General features: G+C 27.0%; 5 protein-coding genes across 15 annotated transcripts; 3 read left to right on the top strand and 2 right to left on the bottom strand.

Moving 5' to 3' along the window:
* Positions 1-2903, top strand: Rcd5 (microspherule protein Rcd5). The gene is made up of 6 exons (XM_015321020.2): positions 1-327; positions 565-937; positions 1041-1241; positions 1317-1739; positions 1980-2195; positions 2269-2903. Exons 1-6 carry the CDS (start codon positions 209-211, stop codon positions 2356-2358), a joined length of 1422 nt encoding a protein of 473 aa, XP_015176506.1. The 5' UTR covers positions 1-208; the 3' UTR covers positions 2359-2903.
* A 151-nt stretch (positions 2904-3054) lies between these two features.
* LOC107066416 (apoptosis-inducing factor 3) lies at positions 3055-7064 on the top strand. 6 transcript variants are annotated; one of them, XM_015321015.2, is made up of 8 exons: positions 3055-3382; positions 4670-4776; positions 4881-5173; positions 5251-5587; positions 5659-6009; positions 6084-6289; positions 6370-6586; positions 6671-7064. In XM_015321015.2, the coding sequence occupies exons 2-8, from the start codon at positions 4695-4697 to the stop codon at positions 6919-6921; spliced, it is 1737 nt and encodes a 578-aa protein (XP_015176501.1). In that variant the 5' UTR covers positions 3055-3382; positions 4670-4694; the 3' UTR covers positions 6922-7064. The 6 variants fall into 6 exon arrangements, with proteins under 6 accessions (XP_015176501.1, XP_015176505.1, XP_015176500.1 ...); XM_015321014.2 differs by lacking the exon at positions 3055-3382 and adding an exon at positions 3675-4035; XM_015321017.2 differs by lacking the exon at positions 3055-3382 and adding an exon at positions 4120-4160.
* Positions 7065-7324: 260 nt separating this feature from the next.
* Positions 7325-8804, top strand: LOC107066419 (c-Myc-binding protein). Of its 3 annotated transcripts, none has more exons than XM_089174632.1 (4): positions 7325-7457; positions 7612-7730; positions 7906-8027; positions 8132-8804. In XM_089174632.1, the coding sequence occupies exons 2-4, from the start codon at positions 7716-7718 to the stop codon at positions 8274-8276; spliced, it is 282 nt and encodes a 93-aa protein (XP_089030758.1). In that variant the 5' UTR covers positions 7325-7457; positions 7612-7715; the 3' UTR covers positions 8277-8804. The 3 variants fall into 3 exon arrangements, with proteins under 3 accessions (XP_089030758.1, XP_015176508.1, XP_015176509.1); XM_015321022.2 differs by having other exon boundaries at positions 7334-7470; XM_015321023.2 differs by having other exon boundaries at positions 7355-7530.
* A 62-nt stretch (positions 8805-8866) lies between these two features.
* mgr (prefoldin subunit mgr) lies at positions 8867-9897 on the bottom strand. Its single transcript, XM_015321021.2, has 2 exons — positions 9742-9897; positions 8867-9493 (listed from the first exon to the last, which is right to left on the bottom strand). Exons 1-2 carry the CDS (start codon positions 9823-9825, stop codon positions 9005-9007), a joined length of 573 nt encoding a protein of 190 aa, XP_015176507.1. The 5' UTR covers positions 9826-9897; the 3' UTR covers positions 8867-9004.
* Positions 9898-10054: 157 nt separating this feature from the next.
* Positions 10055-13168, bottom strand: vimar (visceral mesodermal armadillo-repeats). 4 transcript variants are annotated; one of them, XM_015321098.2, is made up of 10 exons: positions 13008-13167; positions 12787-12924; positions 12479-12712; positions 12209-12375; positions 11890-12121; positions 11656-11802; positions 11193-11588; positions 10964-11096; positions 10623-10891; positions 10055-10523 (listed from the first exon to the last, which is right to left on the bottom strand). In XM_015321098.2, exons 1-10 carry the CDS (start codon positions 13012-13014, stop codon positions 10378-10380), a joined length of 1869 nt encoding a protein of 622 aa, XP_015176584.2. In that variant the 5' UTR covers positions 13015-13167; the 3' UTR covers positions 10055-10377. The 4 variants fall into 4 exon arrangements, with proteins under 4 accessions (XP_015176584.2, XP_089032082.1, XP_089032174.1 ...); XM_089175956.1 differs by having other exon boundaries at positions 10055-10891; positions 13008-13168; XM_089176048.1 differs by lacking the exon at positions 13008-13167 and having other exon boundaries at positions 10055-10891; positions 12479-12666; positions 12737-12923.
* Positions 13169-13347: the final 179 nt, after the last annotated feature.

Here is a 13347-nt window from a genome sequence, read left to right as displayed (position 1 = left end):
GAATTGTTTGCGCATAATATTTAATTTCCGTAAGATCGTATGAGCAGAAGTTTCTGCGCAAACGCTAGTTATACTACTTATATTTACGTTTATATTATATGAGAATGTATTAAGTTCATGTATGCATGCAATGTACATATGCAATGCGAACAGAATTAGCTGCTGGAAGCATTGTTTTTGTTAAATTTCATGATAAGTTTATAAAATAATGAGTATATCGACCTCAACAAATGTAAACCATAGTGGACATTCTCATAGTGGAGAAGCTTTCTTAAATATTCCAGTTGAATCTTCAAATTTAGATGCATTAGCAACAAAACGAAGAAGGTATTTATTATATATATATATAAATTGATTGTTTATATCTCATGTTACAACACTAATCAAATTTTTTAAATATCACGTATACAAAGAAATGAGAATTTTATATAGTTTTCTCTTTACTAAAACTAACCAACAAATCTTAATTACAATCTTAGTTATATTTAACATTATTAATTACTTGTGTCTATATTTTTTTCTTTCTATACTTTATTAATGATTGAATCTTTTTTTACTTATTAGTTCATCGCGTACAATAAAACGCAGAAAATTTGATGATGAATTGGTTGAAACAACATTTAATCTGCAACCTTCTACAACGAGCACAAAATCAACATCAAGAACACGGACTTTATCGGTATCTGCTAGTCCACAGGATGTTTTGCCATCTCAAATTCTTGCAAGTCCTATGCAAATGCCACCAAACGTGACACAAAATGACAGATGTAATCGTAGGCCTCCTAGGCCAAGTGGTTCAAATGGATCTGGTAGAAAAAGTAAGAAAAATAAAAGCCATTCACATTCGGTGAATGCTACAAAAGATCTTGGCCGATGGAAACCTACTGACGATTTAGCTTTAATAACTGGTGTGCAACAAACAAATGATTTGCGAATGGTAAACCATTGAATTTTATATAACTTCTACCTTCTATTTTAAAAATTAATTATAATATTACAATAAGTATTGTTCAACATAATAAGAAATGTATATTTGTCAGGTACATCGTGGTACAAAATTTTCATGTCGATTTACACTTCAAGAAATTCAACAAAGATGGTATGCTTTATTATATGATAGTGCAGTTTCTCGTGTAGCTGTTCAAGCTATGAGGAATTTACATCCTGAATTAATAGCTAGTGTACAAGCAAGAACTTTATATAGTAAAGCTGAAGAAGATCTTCTTGGTACTGTGAAATCAGTAAGTATATTAGAAAGTAAAGGATAACTATTCTCTTGATAAAATTTATGTAATACGTGTTTTATATTAACACAGACTTCTCAGCCAACACTAGAGGTTTTTCAAGAACTTCTTGAAGCAAATGCACATACATTTTTTCCACATAGAACAGCTAAGGCATTACTTGCTCACTGGCAATTGATGAAACAGTACCATTTATTGCCAGATCAAACTGTTCAAAGTTTACCTAAAGGTGAACATGTATTAAGTTTTTCTGATGCTGAAGATATGATTGTCGATGCAGAATTAATGGAACAGAAAGATGAAGCAGTAGATGTTGAACTTGTAACATTGGATAGGAAGAATAAAAGAGAAATTAGAATGCTAGAGAATGAACTTGGAAGAACTTGGAATGTTCTTGTTGACAGTGTAACAGGTGTTAATCCACCAGATTTTGACACTCAAACATTGGCAATACTCAGAGGACGACTTGTCAGATATCTTATGAGATCTCGAGAGGTGATAATATATATATAAGGTTTTTCTAAATTTTCTAAACGGTAAAATGTCTAAAAAGAAAAGACTCTTGTCACATTTGTATTATATATTGTTTAAGTTGATGCTTCCAAAACATTATTTTATGGTTTTTTTATGATAAATGATTTTTGAGATTTTACCGTTCTGAAATTTTCGAAATACCCTGTATATTATATATTAATTTGTCTAAATATAATATTGTTTACAACTTTATTTGTCAAGATAACTGTGGGAAGATCTGCGAAGGGTCATAATGTCGATGTAGATTTGAGTTTAGAAGGACCAGCATGGAAAGTATCTCGTAGACAAGGAACAATTCGTTTGAGAAATAATGGTGATTTCTTTTTATCTTCTGAAGGAAAGAGACCAATTTTTGTGGACAGTAGACCGATTCTTGCTGGAAATAAAATAAAATTGAACAATAACAGTGTAATAGAGGTAATCGCTAAATGTTTTTTTTAAATTATATATAAAATTATTAAGTTTTAATATTTGTTATTACATATTACAGATAGCAGGGTTGAGATTCATATTTTTAATAAATCAAGAACTGATTTCTGTAATACGCCAGGAGGCTGTTAAACTAAATCTAAATCCTTAAATTATATGTGTGTGACCAAGAATATTGCATTCAATACTCTCACAATTATCTTTAACATTGAAATATTCGTATAATGTATTGTTTTTAGTACAAATTTATAATTATGATTACGTTCTCTATGTTAGAATAAAATATAAGTTGTCAGTGTATGCGAAAAAAACTTACGTAGTATACAATCAGTAAATTAACGATATTTTCATTTTTGAACATTGAACTGTATATTTAACAAACCGTGCCAATGTATAGATAATTGTATATTTTTTTGTTTTTTCATCATTTATTAGAAATACCTGCAGTATAACTTGTACAGAAGCAGTCATATTGCAGTCGTAGTATATAATGTTAGTGCTTTTTATAATAAAGGGCACAACAAGATTTTTCATTCCTTTCTGCTCCCTATTAATAATTAGAGATTTATTGATATAAGTTTTATAAGTTTATAATACATTGATGAACTGTCAAAAAAAAAGGCCACCAAATTCTTTTGTCACAGTTTCTAAAATACATAACTAACAATAAAAATAAAATGATACAAATAATAAGAATATTTTTCATATCATTTAATTATTATTAGGATATATAAGATCTAAAATAATAAAAAGAAAGAGAGTTATTTGTTTATATGTTCTAATTGAAAAACTATTTTTTATTAAAATGAATTTTTAGTGACATTTTCATAAAAAATTTACTTTTTCAAATATGTTATTTGAATCAAAAATAAGTAAATTTTGATTGTGCAAGGAGCAAAAAAAAGTGAAAGTAAAAACTTATTACTCATTGCTGGTTTGGCTCAAGGTTATTTGATATAGTCCATTCATACACCGTAATCTTACTCCTACAATGCCACAATATCGGGTGATAAATAGATTCGAAAATCAGTTTCAATCAGTCTCGATTCATAGATATCTTTTGTGAGTGGTAAAGATAACAAACAGTAATTCATTAATCATGGGTTTGAAACATTGTAAAGAATTTTCCTCTACAGATGACTATGAAACCGAAAGATATAAATCTACAGAGAAAGGTGTGGCAATATACTTTAAAATTATTTTATTCGTACAATTCGTACTTATTTTTAACAAATAAGAATAGTATTAAAAAATTGATCATTTCGCATATGCTATGTATAATTTCAATCACTTTCTGATAATAATTTACACACATATAAACAAATATGTAATTTATAATAGATATATGCAAATCATTCGAATAATTAAAAGTATATGTTATCTTTTAATTTATCTCTTGAAAAATTATATTTATAATCTTATTTTTTAATAACATTTGAAAATAATCAATTAATCTATACATATCTGTGATCGGCTATGATTATCAAAAGAATATTGATTTAAATTTTATTTTTGAAACCATATGTACAATATTGCTAATTTAATAATTGTTGTAGTTGAATATTTCTACGTATATGTGCATTCGATATTAATTGAAATTTATTTAAAAATTCTTATCTTCAATTAATTAATGCGTAATTTATAAAATACATATATGGGAATTCCGATAACTTGTTGCTTGTGACCGGAAATACCAAATTGTGATATGAATCATCTGCGTTATTCTACTACCATAAAAAGAAACAATTAAATCGAAATTAACGATGAATACGAGAATTATTCTTCCTTTGTTTAATCATATACGTTGTAATTTATCCAAAAATCTGCGGTAATTAATAATAATATTAAATTCAATTGTTAGGTTATTGCGTCATTTCTGTCATGTTTTGTGCACCTATCAGGATTCATCCGCCAAAAAGATAAGCATATATTTACATTCAAAATTGACATTAGGTGAATTGAAAAAACATTTTGTTATTTTTTAAATTAAGACAATTTATAGGTGGTAATAATGTTCAATATGTTGCTATACATAGCAACATTGATTTATCCAACTTCATTTTATTCAAATATTAAGACAGAAATTATACAATAATCTAATACATAGGTAATATAATTTTGTTTGATCATTTTCTCATTTGTTGTTTATTTAAATTTTATTATTGTAATTAATCTTTAGTTGACTATGTTTTATTGATACATGAAAAAATAAGATTTCACCTATGAAAATCTTTTCGTACTAATAACACTAACACATTACTTTATCAATCAGCTGTTCGTACGTCAATGTCGTAAAGTTTCGATCAGGTTTTAAATACACAAACAAGAAAAATTCTTTAAATATCATAATAGAATATTTCCGATTCATAAATCAATGGATTTTTTTCTTTGACTCCTAATACTTTCGAAGAATTTTGTGTACGTTTTATAAAAATCAATATATTTCCTTTATTTTATTGAAGTTACTTAACATATCCCGAGTTTGTAATGTCAACAAATGGGGAGGATAAGAGAAAAATTCATGTCTGTAATCAATGCAATAAAGAACAAGGATCATGCTGTTGTTCTTGTAAGTTTGTTACAATACTCCCTCTTTTTACTTTTTATTTTTTTTTATGCGCTATATATTTCATGTCACATATAACTGTATATAAAATAAAAGTTCATTTTTAGGTGTACCACAAAAATCTGATTATATAGAAGATGTAGTATGCAAAGAAAATGACATTAATGAAAATGAAATGAAAGTGGTGACTCTTGGAAAGAATGAATCTAAAGTGTTATTAGTAAAACAAAAAGGAGAAATCCATGCAGTTGGAACAAAATGTACCCATTATGGAGCTCCGTTGCATACTGGTGCATTAGGAGATGGCATAGTAAGATGTCCATGGCACGGAGCATGTTTCAATATAAAAACAGGTGATATAGAAGATTATCCAGGATTAGATTCCTTGCCTTGTTATAAGGTGACTACAAACTTTCTTAATATCTTATACAAAATGTATTTTCTTTTGACGTATAATGCATTGTTATATATATGCAGGTAACTATAGATGAAGAAGGACTTGTACGTGTCAAAGCAAGAGTTAAAGATCTAGAAGTTAATAAACGGGTTAAAGATATGTGTGAATATGATGCTAAAAATCCAAAGACTACTTTGATTATTGGCGGAGGCCCATCAGCAGCTACATGTGCTGAAAGCTTACGTCAAGAAGGCTTTACAGGAAAAATCATTTTAATTTGCAAAGAAAATACATTGCCTTATGATAGAGTGAAAGTATCTAAAGTATTGAATTTCGACGTGAACAAATTTTCTTTAAGACAGCAAAGTTTTTACAATGATCATAATATTGAAACTAAACTAGGTCGAGAAGCTATAGGTAAAAGCAATAATCACAAATTATATACGTATATACATGTTTTATTATTTATATCTTTTCTATTATTACAGCTTTGGATACAAATCAAAATATTGTTACACTTGACAATTCTGAAACATTAAAATATGATTACTTATACCTTTGCACTGGTAGCAAAGCAAGAGTACCTGATTTACCTGGAGTTCATTTGGAGAATATTTTTGTTTTACGCAATTACAATGATTCACATGCTGTACATAAATTATTACATCCCGATAAACATGTAGTTATATATGGCTTAGGCTTTATTGGTATGGAAGTAGCTTCTTACTGTATAGATAAATGTGCATCTGTCACCGTTATAGGACGAGGCACTGTACCTTTACATGACGTTTTTGGTACAGAAATTGGTAACAGAGTTCGGGAAGAATTTGAAACAAAAGGTTTCTATAATTTTATTATTTAATATATGTAATTTTGTGTTAAGAACAATATATAACTATTCGTTTTTTTTAAGGTATTAAATTTATATTTAACAATAATATATCAAAGTTTATTCCCAAAGAAGGAACTGATAATACATTAGGCAAAGTTGAATTGTCTGATGGTAATATTCTTGAAGCAGATATATGTATTATTGGAATAGGCTCTACATTTTATACGGATTGGTTAAAAAAATCAACAATTAAATTGTTGGACAATGGTGCTATTATCGTAGATAAGGTATCACCTTTATATTGAATGCTATTTTTCATTGTTTTATACATGTACGTTTCATTATTAATTACTTTTATTAATTGCAGTATTTGAAAACAAATATAGAAAATGTATTTGCTGGTGGTGATATAGCTTATGCTCCAGTGTTAGGTTCTGATAATATTTCTGCTGCTATTGGTCATTATGGTTTAGCTCATTATCATGGTAAAATAGCAGCTTTAAATATTTGTAATAAAGAAAAAGCTTTATACAGTGTCCCATTTTTTTGGACTACTTTATTTGGAAAGAGTTATCGATATGCAGGTAAACACACACACACACATTTTATTTTTATATTATAATTTGAAATTTTATTATTATATTATATATAATAATATATATTTTTAGGATACGGCAAGCCGGATAAAGTGATTATTTATGGTTCTTTAGAAAACTTGCAATATTTTGCTTATTATGTAAAAGACGGTAAAATAATAGCGATGAGTAGTGTAGGAGCAGATCCAGTTGTTTCTGATTTTGCTAATTTGATGGCAGAGAAACAAGTTTTAATGGAAGATGATATTAAAAGCAATCCTTACGGATGGATGCGTAATAAACCTAAAGATGTAGAAACTAGGTTTCCACTATTACATATTTAATACAAATAATTCCCTTTCTCTAATATCTCCTTTTCATGTCACAAAATAATTATATTGTACTTAACATTATGTAAAGAAATGTTTAAAATGATACACATGTATATATAATAAATTAAATTAAAATTATCCTTCATTTACAAAAATGAGTATTTATATTAGTATACGAGTCTACGAAAAATTCAATCGATGCATGAGTGTAATAACAAAAATTTAATCAATGCATGAGTCTACGAAAAGTTCAGTCAATGATTGAATGTACGAACAAAATTTTTTTCAATTTTTTAAAATCAATAAACTACGAAGAAATTAGTCATTGCACGAGTCTACGAAAAGTTCAGTCAGTGATCGAATGCACGAACAAAATTTTTCCAATTTTCGAGAATCAATGAGCTACGAAGTAATTAGTCAATGCACGAGTCTACAAAAAGTTCAGTCAATGATCGAATGCACGAACAAAATTTTTGAAGAGAAAACTTCTTTATAATCGCTCACTTGTGTTCTCAATGCTAATTAAAATTATTTTGGTTACATGAAAAGTTGAGCTTCTATGTAATTTTGTATTCTTTGTTTTTAATTTAATGGAAACTAACAATTTGAAAAAAACATAATGTGTGCTTTTGTTTTTATATAATGTATGTATCTATTAGCACAGTGATCGTCGTTACGATATGTTTTGTTTACTGTTCGCAGCGTTAACTTGAAGGAGAAATATTTTAGAGAAAAAAGAAAATAGAACTTTCTTTGCAAAACTAGGAGCGTGTAATAAATATATCATTCCTAATCACAAATTAACAATGTCTACATTTAAGGTAAATTAATATTATCACATTTATTTATTTTTACATTAAATTATCGATCTTTTCTTACTATATTTTTTGTATTGATATCATCTTGTTAAAGGGTCTAAATGAAACTTATAATTATATTACAAAATTGATTATTAACTATTATTAATATTTCACTTTTATATATATATTATTTCAGTCAAATGATTCGAAAAAAGAGGAGTACAGGAAATATTTGGAAAGAGCAGGTGTTATGGATGCCCTTACTAAATTACTCGTATCACTTTATGAAGAATCTGAAAAACCAAATGATGCATTAGAGTATCCTTAATAATAATGATTTAATATAAAACAGTAAGTGTGTGTGTTTAAGGTATAATGTTTAAATAATGATATAAGATTTTTTCTTTAACAAAATTTCAAAGATATATACGTAAGAATCTTGGAGACTTGGCAGAAAACAATTTAGAAGTTATTACGTTAAAAAAAGAATTAGACAATGCTAAAACAAAGATTGCTGAGTTGCAAGAAAAACTAGCAAAATATGAACAAAATGAAATGAACAATTAAATGTTCATTTTCGTATAACTAAACGCTGACAAAGTAATACTAATTGTATCTTTTTAAGAATATTCTTCAAATTTGGAATGTTTAAACGTAAAAAAGAAATAAAAATCAACATTTAATTCTTTTAAAACATCTAATTATAACAACAAGATCCTTGTTTAACTCTTTCCATGGAAAGGGTAAATATAAAAGGTTGTGAAAAAGTTAAGAATTGAATTCAATCTAAATTGATGACACAATTATATTTTATATTTTGAAAATATAACAAAATAAATGCTATCATTTAATAGCATTTATATATATATATATATATATTATAAATTGAATGAAATCATATTTTAGTATTACTATCTCTTATGTCAGCATAATATCTATGATCTCATGCATATCGTTACAATTGCATTCTTTAGATACTAGTATATAGATCACATATATATAATAATTTTTATATAATAATAATAGTGATACATACATGTATAATACTCTTAGGTCTATTTGTATTTTCATAAATAAATAACAATTACAAAAATAGCCTTGCACAATATTACCTTGAAGTATTTTCTAGCTTATTGTATCGCAAAAATAAAAACTGGTTTATATTTTTGATAATTAATGTATTTTATTGATGACATAAACTGATTTAAAATATAAGCGAAGATATTAGATTTACTATCATCAAATTTGTAAATTTCAGAAATTGTGTGAAAGAGTTATTATTACAAAATGATATTTCATGAGATCTTGAGTGCTTGTCTACGCTTAACGTCCCAGTTGTAAATCCTTGTCATATTAACATGCATAGTGGTAAATTGATCTCTGACAAAGTCTAAATCATGTTCGACATATCCTAAATTTTTCTTGGCAGCTTCAATATTTTTACTCAACATTTCTTGAGCGTCATCAAGCGTATATTCCAACATTACATTTGCTCCAAGCCAAAGACAAACTTTACCCGTAGGAGGAATAGTAGCCTTAGCATAAACTTGTTCCGATAAAAGAAATTGAGTTTCTAAATCATGACTATTATCTTTTTCGGTTTTTAATTTCTCGATCATTTCTAATGATCTTTCCAGATCTGGTATCTGTGCTTCCAATCGTCTTCTTTTATTAACCAAATTATATTCCATGAATTTATATTTCATATGATTTTCTTCAAGTTTTTTGAGAACTTTATCCACAGATTCATTCTCTGGTCTTGCCATAAATGCATCCACATCTTCCTAAAAATGAAAAAAAAAAGTAATAGACTTTTACAATTGATTCTTCGATATATTTTAATAATAAAAATAATACAATTTATAAGAATTATATGTATGTATTGTTTGACATAATTTCATATAGATCCTTTCTATATAAGGAATCGTTCGAAAATGATGTGCAGACAGTGACCGTAAATTGATATTTATTTAAATATACATTTAAAATGAAATTTATGAAAGAGAGTGAAAGTAATGACAAATATACTTACTACAAAATCTGCTTCCGGAATACCAGCATAAGATTTTTTTTGTGAATCAATCTCAATATCTAATTTATTCTTACTTTCCTCCATGTTTACTTGGTTATGTGACTATGAAATAGAATTATATCGAACATACAGAATCGATACCTTTCCTTTTTCCATGAAACTTCAATGCACAATCGAAACTTTTTTATCGATATATCGATATTTACAATTTAGAAATGCATAAAGGATTAATTTTACTTAATTTTTTAACAATTCAAAATAAAAATATCACGTGTCTTGTTATAATAGACATAAATATGGATAATAGAATAAAAATATTCATTTTTGTTTTTATTATAGGATTAAAAGTATTTATTACATTAATAAATGTAGTGTTACATCTTTCAATTCCGAAAATATATTCATAAATATATTTATTTATTTTATGAATGTTCAATTTTTAATAGTTAATTATCTTTTGTCGTTATCTATAATTTGTTTATAGTTAATAAGAAGTCAGTACATAGATCATTAAAAAAATCATTTAGATTTAAATATTTTCTTTTCATCGATTTGTTTCGATGACACTATAATTTCAGTTATATCTAGTTAAAATAATGTTTATTTTAAATTGAATAAACCATATTCACAATTCTATTAATTTAATGAAGAATCAGCATCAATAGTATTCCATATAACATTTATTTTCTCTTTTAAAGTAGAGTCAACTTTTTCGTAATCAAGTACATTCTTCAACGTTGTTTTTAATCCTTTAGTATTGTTTAAATGTTGTCGAATAATATCTGTAAAAAATATGCCATAATATATTTTTATATAATGTAAAAGAGAAGAATAGGCAATTTTATTAAACGATAAAAAATAATTAAATATCTCTCTCATACCTGATTTAATAATGCTATCAATAAAAGAAAACATATTACAAATAATGGGCAATTCTAAATTAGAAGCACTTTCTTTAAGAAACTTGCATATAACATCTCCAATGTTATTTTTAATAAGAACATCTTCCAATTCTATTGGACAGATGGTAGCCAAATAAGTTAAACTTAAAATAGCTTCATTTTGCATTAAAGCATGTTCTGCTAATATCATTTTTATCAGATATTGAGTACCACCGTATTTTATAATTACCAGAGCAACATCTTTATCTCTAAAAAGAAATGATTTATTTATAGGAGATATTATTATTAAGATAAATAGAATATAATGAAATATAACTTACTTGCTATTATTAATTAGCCATGCAAGTAAACGATTAGCTTCACCTTGTACTCCTGGGTGATCATCTGTACCACACCATACCACGGTTCTTTTAATAAGATCTTCTTTTTTCCCTAAAGATATAGCAGCTTCCTCTACGTACAGAGTTTTAAAAAGTACAGCTTAATGGCAATCAATGTTTGCCACAAAACAATTTCACATGCTTTCAAATCAAAACATTTTTAACATACTTTGTCTATCGATTACAATTCTCAGAGTTCCTAATAATTTGAATACTATTGGAAAAGTTGGTATATCCAACATAGGATATAAAATGTCAATTAAACCATCCTTTAATATAATAGGTTTATTATCAGTCGGAATGACAAGATTATGAAGAGCACTCAGTAAGGCATGCTGAAATCTAATATCACTATTTTTGCTATCATTTTTCTGAATTAATTGTAATAACTTCTTATGAATATCCTGTTCTACCATTAGCTTACAATGGTTGTGTGTGCGTGCAAAATTTCCCATAGCTAATACAGCCGTTATTTGAAAATCTTCGTCATTGCTATTTAACCATTTGACAAAATTGTTGTAAACTGTGCCTTTACCATTATCATATAATATGTTCATACTATCATCTAAAAAAATATTAGCAATATTTTTCATTATGAATTTAATCAATAAGAAAATATAATTGATATTTACCTCCTGTTAAAATCAAAATAATTAAATTACATGCCACTTTAAGAACAGATCTTGTTTCTTCACTTGTACATTGTGGTCCATGAGTTTCTATAAGCTTTAAAAGTAATTCAGGAATGTTTGCTTTTGTAAGGAGTAGTTTAACCTCATCTGCAATCAAAATGACAGAAAACAATTACAAAATTATAAAATACATTTCACTTATAACATATATATATATATAATAAATTACTTTACCGTTATCAGCTTGATCATAGAGAAGTTCTAAACACATTTCAGAGATTTCCAGAGATTTACTATTACTTAATATGTTTACTACAATATCAATTAATCTTTTATCCAAAAATGTCACGTTAGCATCATTTAATACACCCAATGTCAATAAAACATGTGTGATTGTTTCCCCTGCCATAGCACCGTCAATTTCTAGTATGTTACAAAGAATTTGAACGATGTTCTCTTCTAATGCCTATGGAAAAACATTTATAAATGAATTTTCGATAAAGAATATCATGCAAAATTGAGCTCTACTATAATATTTATAATATTTGAAAACCTGCTGTTGCAAGGATTCTTGATCTACAAGAAAATTCCATAATAATCCACTTGCTACTCTTCTTAACATATCGGCACTTTCGGTATTTTTCAAATCAGTAGCTTTTTTCAATATTTGTAAAATATATTTTAAACCATCTTTTTCCTTAATCATAACTTTTCCATTTTCTGAAATGAATTATGATATGGTCATATTACTTTTATATACAATTTTATAAAGAAACTATAAAGATTATCATGCATAAGCAAATAATAAATCTTTTTTCATTACTATTTTCATAACATATATTTCCAAGAGCTCTAGAAGTTTGTATCAATATATTGATGTCGTCTTCTTTCAATAATTTCATTAACGTTTCTACTATATCTGTATTTGTATACTGTTCTCTTCCCTTATCAGTTTTGGTCATTTCTGCAATAGCTTTTGCTGTTTGTGCAATAATTTCTTTAGATTTGTCCCTCAACAACATTAAAACAGTTTCATTAGGAAGGAGGTCTATTACTTCTGAAAACAGTATTTAATACTTACATATCTTTTTCATAAATAAAGAATATATATTATTCTATTAAATATAACACCTTGGATTGAACTTTTCTTAATCAAGGAATCCAATATTTGCATGACATCAGTATTTTTGCTTTCTTCGGTTTCATTTCTAATTTTGATAATATTTCTCAGATCAGCAACAATTGTAGCAATGTTATATTGATTGTCTTCTACAATGAAATATTTTCTAGATTTATTATACAAAGTGTGAATTAAATAATAAAAAAGTAAATTATATTTAAAATCAAATTACCTTCCATTTATGCTTCAAAATTCACTTTCTGTCAAATATTCAATATATACTATTGGAATGTAAGTGTATATATGGAAGCCAGTGATCCCAGAGACTTTAGTTCGTCTGATCGACACAGGGGCGTAAAATTATCGTACGCGGCAGAAAATTATCGTACGCCCCGGGAAAATTTGAAATCGGACAATTTCTCGGACGAAATTTTCAAAATGTGGAAAAAGTGTCCAAGTTCCAACTTTGTCAAAGTTGATGACCTTTTTCTTTGTTTTTTTTTCCTCTACTCCATTTTTTTTCTTCTGAACGATATCGTTACAATGCAAATGCAATGGCGGAGCAATGCAAC

Source organism: Polistes dominula, unplaced genomic scaffold (assembly GCF_049000335.1).
Source record: "Polistes dominula isolate Pdom_NZ unplaced genomic scaffold, Pdom_raw_medaka contig_29, whole genome shotgun sequence".
In the NCBI taxonomy this organism is placed as follows: Eukaryota; Metazoa; Arthropoda; class Insecta; order Hymenoptera; family Vespidae; genus Polistes; species Polistes dominula.
This window is presented reverse-complemented; position numbering and strand designations above follow the sequence as displayed.